At 41.7% G+C, this 15,718-nt stretch overlaps 1 protein-coding gene across 2 annotated transcripts in view; it reads right to left on the bottom strand.

Moving 5' to 3' along the window:
- POLR1A (RNA polymerase I subunit A) overlaps positions 1–15,596 on the bottom strand; it is a 38,004-nt gene extending 22,408 nt beyond the window's left edge. For both annotated transcript variants that reach the window (XM_086611381.1, XM_086611382.1), the window contains exons 1-13: positions 15,442–15,596; positions 14,036–14,240; positions 12,130–12,279; positions 11,932–12,039; positions 9,790–9,875; positions 9,568–9,677; positions 7,424–7,510; positions 6,345–6,447; positions 5,725–5,887; positions 4,114–4,287; positions 3,789–3,911; positions 2,239–2,466; positions 354–608 (exon numbers count right to left, since the gene is read on the bottom strand). In XM_086611381.1, the coding sequence (XP_086467507.1) occupies positions 354–608; positions 2,239–2,466; positions 3,789–3,911; positions 4,114–4,287; positions 5,725–5,887; positions 6,345–6,447; positions 7,424–7,510; positions 9,568–9,677; positions 9,790–9,875; positions 11,932–12,039; positions 12,130–12,279; positions 14,036–14,240; positions 15,442–15,518 (1,869 nt within the window). In that variant the 5' untranslated portion in view covers positions 15,519–15,596. The remainder of the gene's footprint in view (positions 1–353; positions 609–2,238; positions 2,467–3,788; positions 3,912–4,113; positions 4,288–5,724; positions 5,888–6,344; positions 6,448–7,423; positions 7,511–9,567; positions 9,678–9,789; positions 9,876–11,931; positions 12,040–12,129; positions 12,280–14,035; positions 14,241–15,441) is intronic.
- Between the last annotated feature and the right edge of the window lie 122 nt (positions 15,597–15,718).

The raw sequence follows: 15,718 nt of genomic DNA, 5'->3' as shown, positions 1-15,718 counted from the left end.
ATAAACACACCAAAGTAATTTGTAAAGAACTCTTCATCACAGTACAACTCTACTAATAATCTCTTCTGGACATTGACATTAAATGGACACGATTGTTTGGATGTGATGGGCTCTCTCTAGAAGAGAACAACTGGGACTGGGGAGATGAGAAGCAAGCAACAAGGCCTGAACAACAACAATCTGTTGAGGTAAAGAGCAAGACTGGCATCAAGTGGAGACAGAAAAGGAAACGAGAATAAAAATAACAATAATAATAAAAAGTAATAACAAATAAATTGATCTCATTTATCATTAGACAAAAAAAAAATCTCAAATGATGCAAAGGAATAAATTTATCTGACCATTTTACTTGCCTTTGGAACTAGATACTGTTCATCAGTAAAGGCTAAGGTGTAGGCTTCTGCCCTACCCAGCTCACTCTGTGGAAAATGGGCATTCATTTCATCACCATCAAAATCAGCATTGTAAGCCTTGCAGTTGGCATAGTGAAGCCTCAGCACTTTTTCTCCAGGCAGGATTCGGGCCCGGTGAGCTTGGATGGAGGGTCTATGAAGAGTGGGCTGGCGGTTCAGTAAAAGGACATCTCCATTCTTAATATGTCGACATACCTGCAAGAGAATTTTGGTTGCTGCCTATAAGGCATTTCCATGCCTCTGAAAAAGGCATCTCTGAAAAGACTGCATCTTAAAATATACACCATGTAAAACCTTTTCTTTCTAGTATTAACATTCTGCACAGAACTTTGTAAGCGAATCGAGACTACTTGCCCCTGAACACCCTCTGCTCTCCACCAAACCACACGCTGAGGCTGCATCTCCTCCACTACCACAAACCACAGTGAACAAACCAAGTTAACAGTATGCAAGCCATGCTCTACCAATCTCTCCTCTCCCTTGGCAATACAGGGATCAAAGACTGAAAAAGAAAGGAAACTATGCCATTTGTAAATGAGAAAAACTATTTACCCAAAGCCCATTGGGCTGAATGATAATACCTGTCACCATAAAATCAGCACTGGACATCCCAGAATAGTGTGATATGACCTAGTAGCTGCAGCAGAAGCCAGGCACCTCTGAGTTCAGGTCTGAGTACAACACTCTGCTCTAGAACACAGTCTCATTTTAATTTCTCTGTCAGTAACACCCATGCTACAATATATCCATTTCAGTGATTATCAAGAGGAGGATGATAAGCTGTTTGCACAGTCTGAACACTCACATGTTCATCTCTGTGAGAGGTTCTGGGAGAACTGACATCACAGAAATACTCAGTCTTAAATACTAAATCTGTATCACGCCTCTGATAGAGACAGCTGTATGCATAACAGATATTGTGAAAAGACTGTTCATCATCATCAAAACTTTACTAAATAGTAAGTTTTCAACTCTTGCAAGAGGGGGAGATAAAGTTATTCAGAAGTTTCAAAGGTTAAGCTGTAGCACAGAGAACTCAAACCCTCCAGCACCTCCAAAGAAACAACTGATAGAAGCATTAAGCGTTTCACAAATGTTAATGTCTGCACAAACAGAAGGCTATCGCCGTGGTTGTTCCTTGTTTTGTCATCTATAAAACGAGATGGTGATGGGGAGATGGACGCCAGGTTACAGCAGTCAGTGCTAAAACACAGATCACTCCTCCCCTGGTTGGTGCCACTACCAGCATGGCTGACACAGAACGCAGGACTCTACTCGTACGTACTCATGGTCACCACACTCCTGGAAGACGGGTCCCATCAACTGCTTGTGCTGCACCTACTTTAGAAGCGTATCGAATTTCAGTCTTCAGAACTACCACTAAAGAACTGCTCCAGATACAGAAAAGGAGAGGAAAAAAAACATAGAATTGGCTAAGAAGGGAGGGGAGGCAGGGGGACATAAAAGCATCAAATGAAAGCAGTATTTTATCTTCCATACTGCAAAGACTTCCCAGGAATAGCTAGCTGCAAAAGGAAGACTACTCTGCATCTCAGCAAGATGAACACCACACACTGCACATTAAGAGAAGAATGAAATTCAGGATGGAAAAATGTTTTCTAGAATTTGAAAAAGTATCAAGCTTTTCTTTCCACATTCCCCCCAACCTTTTCTCAGCCACCTACCGAAAGACAGGACAACCCTGCCCTGGGAATCTTTATGCGCAGGCCCATTGGATTCATTAGGAAGGGCGATATTATTATTATTATTTAAAAAACCCACCAAACATGTAGGAGGGCTCTGACAAGCCCTTTGCCATACTCACAATCTTCAGTCCCGACTGAGGTGCGCCTGAAGAAGGAGTGAGGAGCTGCTTAGCTATGGCTTCTCTCTGGGTTAGGCTGCTTGCACTCAACACTGTACGAGATCCATCTTCATTAATAACCATGGAGGCCCCAGGGTGAACCTTTGGGCCATTTATGACAGCCTGCCTCAGCTCTTTGACATTCCAGGGAGTGACTGGCTGAGGGTAAGTCAGTTTGGTAGCAAACACCTAGACAAGAGGGAAAAGAGGAGAGAAGGAACTAGTTCAACTTTGGCTTAAAATAGTACTAAGTCACTGAGAAAATAATGTCAAGTGTTAACTCATACAATACAAACATAAATTACTTTAAGCTCTTGGATGCATCTCCTCCTCAGTTTACCAAATAAATGCATTTCTGCTTTTAAATCCTCTACCATAAGAATAGAAACTATGTCCTTTTTACGATTATCTACTGCAGCCAAAAAGGAAAACTCGGTTAGCAATTAAAAAAAAAAAAAGAAAGCATGACTTTAGATTCTGCAAACAAACCAATAAATACAGAGAAAAAGAGCATTATCACCAGGTCCACTATTTGCAGACGGGCAAGCAGAAAAGATGACATAATGAAAAGCCCAAAGTCAGGCATGGTGTCATCTCTGTGCAGTTAAACATCATTAAGGATGAATGAAGTTAATGACATTACTATGGTCTTTTCCTAAAGGCTATCATAGCTGTTACAAGATACACTGCACAAAGACCACAGGAGAAATGGGATCTACTTATAAAGTTTGCACCAATTCATAACTCCAGGAAGCAAGGACAGCATTTTCTTTTTTTTAATCCTCCTTCACAGATGTGGCGTTCAATGCAACTGTAAGAAGTTCCTGCTCTTCAACGCTCCTTCTTTATCAACACACAATGTAACACACAGCTACGTGTCGTGGTTAAACCCAGCTGGCACTAAATATCGCACAGCCGCTCGCTCACCCTCCCCACCCCCAGCGGAATGGGGAAGAGAATTTAAAAGGAAAAGGGAAAGAGACTTGTGGGTTGAGATAAGAACAATTTAATAATAATAATATAAAAGCAATAATGATAAAATAATAATATATGAATATATATATAAAATGATAATAACGTATACAAACAAGCGATGCACAGCGTAGTTTCTCACCACCCGGTGACCAATGCCTGTACTGTCCCGGCAAGCGATTCCGAAACAGTAAGTCCCAACACCGCAATCCCAGATGAGCGAGAGGCCCGAAAAGAGACAGTAAGAGACAGATAGAACTCCAAGAGTTCCCCAAAAGAGAGTTCCAAACTTCCCAGTCAACCCTCATCTATACACTGGGCAAGATGTTGCATGATATGGAATATTCCATTGGTCAATTTGGCCCTCAATCCTAAGTCTAAGTTCCAACTGAAACCAGAACACTATGACACACTGAGGAGAAAGAGTCCAGATGAGTCAGAACATCTCTGCATTTTGAACTGCTCGTTATGTAGCTGAAAGTGTTACAGTGTAGATCAGTCCCCAGCCACACCAAAAAGAAACGCTCCTTTATCCTTACCATAGGAATGCCAATCTCACTGGTACCAATGTACATATCAGGGCAAATGACTGATCGAGCAGCAAAATCCACACGCTTTCCCATCATGTGCTTGCGGAACAGTCCTTCCTTTTTCTCCAATAGCTTTGAAAACAGAAGTTAATGATTAAAATGTGAAAATATGCACCACCAGACAGATTCTCGAGATACTACAGTGATGAGTATCATGAAAAGGCCTACATATTAACCCCGAATATTTCACTTATTTCTTATTCCATCAAGTTATTGTTTTAACTGTCTGTGAAAAACAAAGCCCAGAGTCTCTAAGATTCTGCCTCCAACCCACCTGACGAATACCAGGGTATTTTTCTGTCATTAGTTTGTCCATGTCACTATCAAATACAATGTTGACATGGCTCTGAAGACGAATCCAAGCATTGTACAGCTTATCTGCAATGGTCTGTCCTGGAATCATTGTCAGGATAGAATGGTCCAGAGGTTCATTGTTCTCTCCTGTCTCCTACAGAAACAGAAATTAGGAACTTAGACTTAACAAAAAATATCTTCTATTTACTAGGCTGAAATTACAGTATTAAATAGCAAATGAAACAGTGGCCACTATTTTGCACCTCATTAAAGACATTGATTTTTTTAAAAAAAAACCCAAACATTACCAATGTGAACTTAACTTTAACTTTCAAATTATTACAACCAAGTGCCTCAGACAGGTCTGCTGTCAAGCTTTAGAAACTGACTTGGATGGGATATCTCCAAACACCACAGCTACATATACCAGTGGGATTTTAAAACACGATTGCTAGTCAGCCATCTCCTGGTAAGTGACAGTCCTCTTTCCAAATTAGATGTTACTAACCAGTCAGTCTGTGCTATGAATCAAAGTCCTATTCTTAGATAAAAATAATGTAAAGTCAAGAGCTTTTATCATCTACATTACTCTACATTTCACAGTGTAAAATATCAGTCACATCCAAAACGCATTAACCATCTGTCACGTCAAACATTTTAATAGCGTATCTCCACCTAGTGGCTAAATTCTGAGTAACTAAAACTGTTTTCAAAATGTTTTACACTTAGGATGTAAATCAAGTTCAGCTGACACTAAGTCCAGTATCAAAGAACCGTCAATAATACAATTCATGAACAAATATGAAGAGGCATGGTGACATGCATTACTATTTACCACTATGTGATCATGTCAGTAGCAAACAAGCATTGTTACTAATTAAAGTTATTTGTGAATTTTTTGGTTCTATTTAGACATCAATGGTCAAAACCAACCACAATCACAATTGGCTCTACTAGGCTTAGAACTTAAAGTGGCTTTTTTCCCTCCCTTCCATCATTTTTCATTCAAAGACAAGCTGGAAAAGTTTTATTATGACCTGTTTGTGCTGTACGTATTTCATTCTCCAGTAACGGGAGCCCGTTATGTCTCACATACAGTAATCTAACACAAAAATGATGACTAAAGGAGTCTGCATAAAAAGTGAGTGGTGCATTTTTCCCTTTGCACCAAGTGAGTGGAAAGAGGCATGAGGGGGGGGAAAAAAAAAAAAGGAAAGAGCTACAGAGAACCTCTCCAATGGCTTATCCTCCCACAGCCTAAGCAAAAACTGTTATTGGAACAGTTTAAACAAAAGTGGGATAGGTTAGACATAAGAAAGAAATTCTTTACATTGAGGGTGGTGAGGAACAGGTTGCCCAGAGAAGTCGTGGATGCCCCATCCCTGGAGGTGTTCAAGGCCAGGTTGGATGAGGCTTTGGGCAACCTGGTATAGTGGAAGATTTCCCTGCCCATGGCAGGGGGGTTGGAACTAGATGATCTTTGAGGTCCCTTCCAACCCGAACCATTCTATGATTCTATGATTCTAAAAGCCTACCCGAACTCGACCCACACATCCAAAAAGCAAAGAATAAGATGACCAGCAAATGTTACCGTTTGGATTTCTTCTTCTGTCATTTTTATTGGCTGACATTGCTCTTTTGCCATGAAAACCAAGAGCTTCCGTATCATTTTGGCATCTTTCATTACAGCCTGCAAGTTCACAGTCTGACCATTTGTGAACAGTCGGTCTCCAACACGATTTATGGGACGATACCTACAACAGAAAAATTACTTTGGAAGCTTAAAGCCACTGAAAAGTAGCATGACAAACCTCAAATAGATTCTAAGTCAAGTCATTAATGAATGAAAAATAATCCCTATAAACTAACAGTGAGCTTTTAAAAATTCATATATTATACTGGGACAATGGTAAAAGAAGAATGATTCCTCAACAAGAAAAATTCTACCAGTATTATGCAGTTAGAATACTCTGGAATATTTTAAAATACTACAATTTTTTTTCATAATTAATATTTTAATCCTTCAATAAACTAATTTGAAGTCATAATTATCATAATTTACTGCTGTAATTTTTTTTTTTTTTAAACACTCCACTGACACTTCAGCAGACCAATGTCTGTACTATCGGTGTCTGCATCTCTGACTCGTGCAAAAAGTATATGCTAAACGCCATGATTTCTACAGAAGTTTATTTGTGGGGAGAATTTTACCTTGAAGGTGGAACCACAAGAAGATCTAAAAAAAACATGTCTGGACTAAATCCCAAATTCCCATGGGGATCCATCCCAGGGAAGAGATAACGCAAAAAGAAACCTACAAAGACACAATAGAAAAGATAAACTCATTATCACCGCTATTGTTTGAGAACTCAAACCCCCAGATGCATTTGGTCAATCAAGCCAAAAGCATCTGCTAAGTCACATGATTTTTTAGAAACAGCACTGAACAGAAACATAGAGTACAGCAAAAGGAGAAAGCAAAATAGCAGGAAGAGTTTCCAGCTACTATCTGTGACTGACACATGAAACTACTTTGGTTCTTCCTGGCAACTGCAGAGAGATTCAGAGTACAGGGAACTCAAAAAAAGAGATTGTTAAATACATCCTCAGTCTTTAACCAGTGTAACTGTGGGAACAGTAAGTGCAGCACCACATGAGCATCAAATTCTCTGTAAACAACTGCCATTTGTGAGGAGCCACAATTTGAGAATAGCTAATCAAACTATCCAGGAAACTGTTCAGCCTGGAGAAGAGGAGGCTCCGGGGTGACCTTATAGCGGTCTTCCAGTACCTCAAGGGGGCCTACAAGAAAGATGGGGAGAGGCTGTTCAGGAGGGCCAGTTGTGATAGGACAAGGGGTAATGGTTTTAAAATAGAGGGAGGTAGATGCAGATTGGATATTAGGAAAAATTTTTTACCATAAGAGTTGTAGAACACTGGAACAGGTTGCCCAGAGAGGTGGTGGATGCTTCATCCCTGGAGACGTTCAAGGCCAGGTTGGATGAGGCCCTGAGCAACCTGATCTAGTTGGAGATATCCCTGTTCCTTGCAGGGGGGTTGGACTAGATGACCTTTGAAGGTCCCTTCCAGCCCTAACCATTCTATGATTCTATGAAACCCAGCTCTCTACATTCACTAGCTACCAGAGCTCCTGTCACAAAATCTAGCTTGCAGCCACAAGTCCTTAAGGCAAACCACAAAGATTTGACAAGGAGTTCAGACATGAACATTTACAGATTTCATCCACTAAATGATACAGAAAAAGTAACGTTGCTCTGAACAACCATTACCTTCATTCTTCCACAGAGCCAGGATGTATTCCTTGGCAGTCATCGGTGTCAGGTATCCTCTCTTCCCTAACTGGCTTTCATCAATAGCTGAAAAATAAAAAATTAAAATAATAAAATATTTTTTTGGGGAAAAAAAAAAAAAAAATCACAATGTGTTACTTTGAAAGTTTTTTTTGCTTACAACGATAAGTGCCTCCAGCTCAGAGAAGGAATGGAAGTACATACAAAATACACTGGCTGGCATCTACTTTCAAATACCATTAACATATTTGTTTTGGGGGTAAGAAATGAACTGAAGTAAGAGCCTTCTCAGTACAGAAAAAATAAGCCATTTCTGTGACTAATGGATATCACTATCAGTAACTGAAATAAAACTCAACTTTAGCATCTGAAGTGTATGCTTTATTTGATTAACGGTGAGCTGGACTCCCTCTTCAAATGATCTCATCCACTGACCAAAACACAAATCAAGAGTCAACCTGTAGCTGGGGAACACAGAAGTGGGATTCAAGTACTACCTGTGAGATCAAGGTTCTCAGGAAATACCCAAGTGGATGATACAATAGTGACAATCAGCAATTCATCTATATTATAAGTTAGAGTCTGGGCTAGCTATATTTCAGTGAGGAAGAAAAACACGTGGGCTTGCTACTGAAAAGCAGCAAAAAATATATTTTTCCAAAAAGCCAGAGATTTTAGGTCTTAATTTCTACTTCTCTTGCAGGCCAGCCCCTCATGTCCCAGGGAAGCCAAAGTACACAGTCTGAGGAAAAACAATTGTCCCATGACCTCAGCTTTCTACTGTAGAACAGTTTTCTACTGTTCTTTTTGCTAAGGTCCAGGAATCCAAATTTTTCCACACTGAAACTTCAATTCCCCATTCCTTCACAGAGAAAATCTTTCCATCCCTTAAACATGAATGCATCAACGTCAAGGTTAAAAGCACTCCCTCCAAGATTCAATATGACACTGGCTATGCGAAATGTACATAACTGCATAGTCCATCCCATTCCAGAATATATAAGACTTAACTGTAATGAAAGTTACCAAGAGGTGCCCCAGTCTTAGTTTTTGAACACTGGCAGGAGGAAGATGTTTCTTCCCTGTACTTCAGCTGTGAATGTTAACAGAGACTGCGAGAACATGTCTGGTTTTGAAGCTTTCTGTGGTAAGGCCAGGTATTCTAAACCTGGCAACTCGCCAGACCCTCCAGAACAACTATTTTCATCACTAGCATAATAAAAAGCCCGCAAACTTTGGACACTCCTCAAGAGGCTCAGATAAAAAGGCCAAAGTAGCACCCTACAATTTAATGGAGTGAAACCACAGTTGTCACCCAAAAGTAGTAACGCTGGGATACGTAAACTTTCCTGCCTTTGTTGAATGTGTTACGGATAGGACACTAAATGTGTTATGGATAGGATGTTAAAGCAGAGATCTGACTTTTCTGCCTTAAAACCCATCACTGGCACTGTGATTCATCAGCCGCAACGCTAGGGATTTAATCCAGTATTTAAAGCACAAACTAGCAAATGGAATAAACTCCCTATATAAATATTTTCCAGGGGTTAACTTACACACAAATCTGCTTTAATTCTGACTGGTTGTGTAAAGGATCAAGGATACAACAAGAGGAGAAAAGTAAGTTGAAAGTGATTCAAACCCTATGTTAGTTAAGCCTGGAAAGCGTCACCTACTTTCTTTTCTGTCTTTTCCTCTTTGAGAGGAAATTCTTCCGTAAGAGTTAGGATTACTTGATCAGTTACCTGATTTTCTTTCTGAAGTAAGGTTGGTCATCTTCCTCCTAGATATTTTTTTCTCTAGTCTCTCTATTTTAAAAATCTAGCAGGAAAACGTCTACCCACCAAAAACGAAGTGTCCCAAAACCAATCAGAGTCAACATAGATTATGCTTCTGTACTTCTTGTCCTGACATACATACAGAATCTCAAAGCTGCATAAGCACAGAAGGCTCACAAATAGAGACACTTAACGAAGCTGGGCACTCCTCTACTGCCGAGCTTACTGTTCTATTTAAATTTTCTATAAATAAGTCACAAGTGCATAGTCACTACTAGGAATCTGTGCACTTTAAATACAGGAAAATAAGTACAAACATATTGGAATAGAAGAAAAATATTATACCTGCTGGCTCATCCAGATTGCCTTCCTCTCCTGGTTTACGGTACACTGTAGAAGGATAGGTTACTGTCAGCTTGCTGTTATGCTCTTTTCGCACTAGTGATCTCCTAGATCTTAAAGGTAAAAAAAAAAAAAGAAAACCAGGAAAGGCCGATAAAAGTTAAGACAAATGCTCACAATATTTAACTTTACACCGACTTTACTTTCTCCTGTAGTTAAACTTACTTGCAGTTTGGGCATTTCTTTGAACTCATATGTGCTTTCCAGAACTGCGCTATCAGTTTATTTCTACACTCGCATACATTTTTGACCTGATAAAAAAAAAAACACCACACACCTTAAAAATACCAAAAATAAATTAAAACGTTGATATGAAGAATTCATTAAACACAATTAACATTAAATACCAACACAAACATTATTAGTGTCAATGCACACACATCCTTGTACTGATTTAATTCCTGGCTTGATCCCTAGTGTCCTTCCGTCACCTTCCCATATTTGCTGGAAACATACACCCCTCAATGCTCACCACCCTCCTTTTTAAATGTATTTCATAAATAGTCTTTATTTTTCAAGTCAGTACTAAATTTTAAAGCTTTTCTCTAATAATGATTTAAGAAGGCAGAAGTTGATAAAAATCACTTCTTTTGACTGCTCAGGAATGTATAATTTCCAAAGTGCTCAAGGTTAGTTTTGAAACAAGTGATTAAGGAATTAAACTTGGCTTAGGAACAAATATGCTCTAAGACGTTAGATCTTTAAATATCTTATTTACTAGCATTTTCCTTTAACTAACAAGGTAAATTAAACTGCATTTATACGGAAATGAGAATTCAATTACGCTTATGCAATTATTTCTAAAAATTTCACTGTAAGTATTTCCGTAAATTTGCTGGATGCACAAGGTCTCAAAAAAATATCCTGCAGCTCAAAACAGCTGGAGTATCATAAGAGAAGTAACAACACCTGTACATAATGTACTGACGGCAGCACCAGATGATTTTCCTATTATATTTACACCATCAAAATATTTCCCTACAGAAAGGGGGAAACCTAAAAGTTATGCTAACAGCAAATAAAATAATTTTAAGGTTAATTTCAGACATTCTGCCCAGAGAGCCCGCTAAATATAACACAGTCCACAACTCCAAGACAAAATCTGGAGTCTACATAGTCAAAGACAGTTCTTTTGTCAAAAGCACAAAACCTGAGATCATAGAATCATAGAATTGTTTAGGCTGGCAAAAACCTTGAAGATCATCATGTCCAACTGTTAACTGAACACTGTCAAATTCGCCACTAAACCATGTCCCTAAGCACCACATCTACACGACTTTTAAATACCTCCAGGGATGATGACTCCACCACTTCCCTGGGCAGCCTGTTCCAATGCGTGACAACTCTGTTGGTGAAGACATTTTTCCTAATATCCCATCTAAACCTCTCCTGGTGCCACTTTAGGCCACTTCCTCTTGTCCTACCACTTGTCACTTGGGCGAAGAGACCAGTACCCACCTTGCTACAACTTCCTTCCAGGCAGCTGTAGAGAGCAATACGGTCTCCCTTTGGCCTCCTTTTCTCGAGACTAAACAACCTCAGTTCCCTCGGCCGCTTTTCATAACACTTGTACACTAGACCCTTCACCAGGGTCTTTGTTTCCCTTCTTTGGACACGCTCCAGCACCCCAATGTCTTTCTGGTAGTGAGGGGCCCAAAACTGAACACAGTGTTTGAGGCGCGGTCTCACCAGTGCTGAGTATAAGGGGACCATCACTTCCCTAGTCCTGCTGACGACGCTACTTCTAATACAAGCCAGGAAGCTATTTGCCTTCTTGGCCACTTGGGCACACTGCCAGCTCGTATTCAGCCGGCTGTTGACCAACATTCTCACATCATTTTCCACCAGGCAGCTTTCCAGCCACTCTTCCCCAAGCCTGTAGCATTGCATAGAGTTGTTGTGACCCAAGTTCAGGACCCAACACAGCCTTGTTGAACCTCATACAACTGGTCTCAGCCCATCAATCCAGCCTCTCCAAATCCCTCTGTAGAGCCTTCCTACCTCAAGCAGATCAACACTCCCACCCAACTTGGTGTCATCTGCAAACTTACTGAGGGTGCACTCAATTTATCAACTCGATTCACTCATAAAGATATTAAACAGAACTGGCCCCAATACTGAGCGGGAACACCACTTGAGACCAGCTGCCAACTGGATTTAACTCCATCCATCACAACTCTTTGGGCCCGGCCATACAGTCAGTTTTTTACCCAGCAAACAGTACACCTATCCAAGCCACGAGCAGCCAGTTTCTCCAGGAGAACGCTGTGGGAAATGGATCCCAGGAAAAGCACTGATTGTACTTACGTTTGAACACTGATCTCTTATCTGATGACTTTGTAAGATTTCCTGAACGTGATGATTTAACTCTTCTTCAATTTCTGAACCTGTGGCATCTGCACATTGCTCTAAAAACTAAAAGAAACAGAATAAAAGAAATAAGGATAGCTCTACAGTTACAGGACTATCAATTCAAAAAGGAATGGAGAAACACACAGTACTTACCCTGTTTAGAATGACTTCAAGATCATGGACGGCATGAAGCAACCCTTTCTCCAGAACCTTCAGCTGACTTAGCAGTAAGTGAACCACAGCTCGAGTACATGTCAGCATGTGACAATTTAAACAAGAACCTCGAATTAGAAGGTATAATTTCTGGAAAGAAAAGGGGAAAGAAGTTATCCTGGTAGATTGACTAGCTTGCACGGTAAGCACGTAAATAGATTTGTTTGAACATAAAGAAGTGCTATTAAAACTGAGAAATTAGACTGTTAAATGTAATCATAAAGAATTTGACTGAAAAAAAAATAGAATCCTTTCGAGCACACAAACTCATATGCAAAGCACAATCTGCAGGCAAACTATCTGCAGGCCACCTACATAACAGATAAAGGGATCAAAAGGAAAAGCCCGTCATACCTACAGCAATTGTGGGACTAAGACTCCTCTTACAAAGCACTGTGATTACAGCTTCTAAAAGTCTGTCCCATAAAGGACAATGTGGTCCCCACAACTCCACACTAGTCAAATGAAACGTTCTGGTCACAAATACTATCGGTGTCCCTCAGGATTCTTTGTGCAACCACATTCTCCTCAAGCCTCAGGAAAATATCAGTGGTTTTTATTATTCACCATAGCTCTGCACACAACTCACTCTAGCTGAGCACAGCACCGGTGGTCTGAAGGCTAGGAATTACTGCTCCATGGTTTTATTCCTTTGTCAAATATGAGTATTTTACTTTAAAGCTAGAAGGTTTAAAGACCCAAGGGTAGAAGTGGGATGGACCTCATTTAACTTGCTATCTGCAAATGAGGGGTTTTTGTCTCAATTAATAGCCTATGCAGGAGCCACCAACTGTAAATGCGGAGATTAGCACCTCAGGAGGGAAATTAATCCCTGCTCAGGTTCCTGTTACAGGCTAGAGGAACCTTCCTTTGCAAATAGCCCCACTCCTCAGACTCCAGAAGGAGCTAAAAAGTACAGTCAGATTACGCATCTAACTTTCAGAAGGCCAAAATAAGGCAAATCCCTTACAGACAGGAATCCTTTTATATTTGAAAGATGACCCTTTGAAAAACCACCCACATGAAACACTTAGGAGAAATGTGCAGTTTCACCATCACCAGGAGCTTTCAAAACACCTTTCCCGAAAGATGCACACAATGGCAAATCTCTGCTTTACGTTAAGTATCCCACGCATCATGTAAATGCAACAGTTGTAAAACTACGCGAAGCACGTGTATCTGACTTTCAGATGCAAGAAGTCTTCCTGACAGCCTTTTATTTATTTATTTTTTTAATTAAAAAGACTGATGGATTTCTATATAGCTTAGCATTTTTCCATTACAATGTCATATTCTTCCATTTACTTGGCACATATGTCATATCACTCAGCATATTACTGGATAGGTTGTTGGGTTCTACCCACATTAATCCAGTTTTCTAAAACAAATTCTGGAATAAGAGGATCTACTGGGCAGAATGTATAACACAGCTATTCAGAGTGAAAAACAAGCCCTGAATGTCCAGCAAACACTTGTTGTTCCTAGGATAAAAGTAGGTAGCTGTTAATGTAGGTTTGTAGTAGTCATTTACAGGAAACAACTAACAGTTTTTACTGTGCCACCCATTTAATTAAGGCATGAGACCCTACAGTCAGTTACATAGTTTAGGAATCAACATTCCCCCTCGTTTGTCAATATTGAGCAAAATAACAGCTACGATAAAGCACATATTTTGCCAAAGTCTAAGGATTCTATTTGTATTGAACTCTCATGCAAAATAAACCTTTTCTACCACATTTGCTGTTATTATCTTGGCACCTTTACTATCTTCAAGAACTACAAACTGTAGGACAGCTTGAGCATCATCACCCATTTCACCAGCAAGACAATAATTAAGCATACGTACATCAAAAAACAGAGGGTTGTAGACAGTCAGAGGCAGTTCTATATGGCCAAAATGACCAGGGCAGTTGATGAAGTTCTGCATGCAAGTTGCACACACTTCTTTGGAGTCTGGAGGTCCCAAAGCCAAGTCGTACAGTCCATTAACAGCTGGATTCCCCACATTATCCAAATACTGAGGATTTGTTATGGGTTTTACACTCAGTTTCCTGAAGGTGAAAGAAAAGAACAAAAATCAGTGACAGCAAACAGACATCATGCACTCGAATGGTACAACTAGCATTGGCATTTAGCATCTGTATGATTTTGTTTTTATTGATGAAAACATGTTTTTGAGGGTATTTTGTGCATGCAACAGGCGTTTCTGTATCATTAACTTCATCACCCAAGTGCAACCATTCATCCCACAGTAAATACTTCTTTAACATATTCTGCCACTATATTAAGAAGTGATGTAATTTTGTCTGGGTATCCTCTCAAGCAGCGAGGGAGGTATGAAAACAATGAAAACACCTAGACCACAACAGCCTGAAGTCCTTGACTATACACAAATGCTAACATCACACCAACACTACAGAAATGCTGGCAGCTCTCTTGAACTCCAGGATAGACAACTTGCTGGAAGAAGCTGCAAAAAAACCTCTGCAACAAAGATGTCAGCTCTGCAATACTTACACTGGTGCTAAGGTATCTGAACATTTTCCCGTCGCTGAAACCAGCAAAGTCGCTTCTGTGCTGGACACTCAGGATCACATCTCAGGCCAGGCTGCCAGAGGCATGCCCGCCAAGGAACAAGCCCGACCTTACCATCACAGCCTTACCTCTCCAGGCTCCGGCAGGAACTGCAGGTGCTGAGGTGCAAGGGGCGAGGGCAAGCCAACACAGCCCCTCAGGAGAAGCCGCCCGAGATGCGCAGCCTTCGCTCTCCCAAAGTGATTTTATGCTGCACCCTGCAGCCTCTGGCAGCACACAAAAATGACCATCCTTTCCCCGACTCCACTGGCAGCAAGGGGCCCTCCTCAGAGGCCTGTGGCCGCCTCCCTGTCCCCTCGCAGACCCTTTCGCCCCCTCAGCCCCATACACGGAACACTTACCCCTGCCTCTCCCCGGCCCCAAAGCCCTTCTCCACTCCTCCAAGACCTCCAGCGGCCCCACGCAATGGGTCTGAGACCCCACACAGAGCGTCCAGCAGCCCGTAAGCCCTCAGGAACCGGGGAGCGCTCAGTTGCGGCCATGCCAGCGGCTGGTGAGGGCCACAGCACAGTCGGACTACACGTCCCAGCTGGCCGCGCGCCTACAGCGCCCCGGCCCTGCCGGCGTTCTGGCGCAGGGCACGCCGGGACTTGTAGTCCTCAGCAGCACCAACAAGCCGGGGCGGAGGACAACCCACCGCCTGCCGCGGATCCTCACCTGATCTCCTCGGCAGTGTACATCTCAAAGGAGACCCCAGCCAGCCGCCGCCACGGCACCACTTTGGGCTGCCTCATGGTGAAAGACTGAGTCTTCCCCGGCAGACACTTCGTCTCCCTCTACCGCCGAACGCGCTGCGCCACGGCAAGCACCACGCGGTCCCGGCGGCGGCAGGCAGGCGGGGCCGGGCGGTACCACCGCCGCGGAGGGGCAGCCTCCCCCCCGCCGCAGCGGTAGTACCGCCCGCCTTCCCGGCAGGCACTGCGCGAGTGCCGGC

The sequence above is a fragment of the Tauraco erythrolophus genome, chromosome 5 (genome assembly GCF_009769465.1).
Source record: "Tauraco erythrolophus isolate bTauEry1 chromosome 5, bTauEry1.pri, whole genome shotgun sequence".
Lineage (NCBI taxonomy): Eukaryota > Metazoa > Chordata > Aves > Musophagiformes > Musophagidae > Tauraco > Tauraco erythrolophus.
The sequence above is the reverse complement of the archived record's forward strand: the minus strand, read 5'-3'. Positions and strand labels throughout refer to the sequence as shown.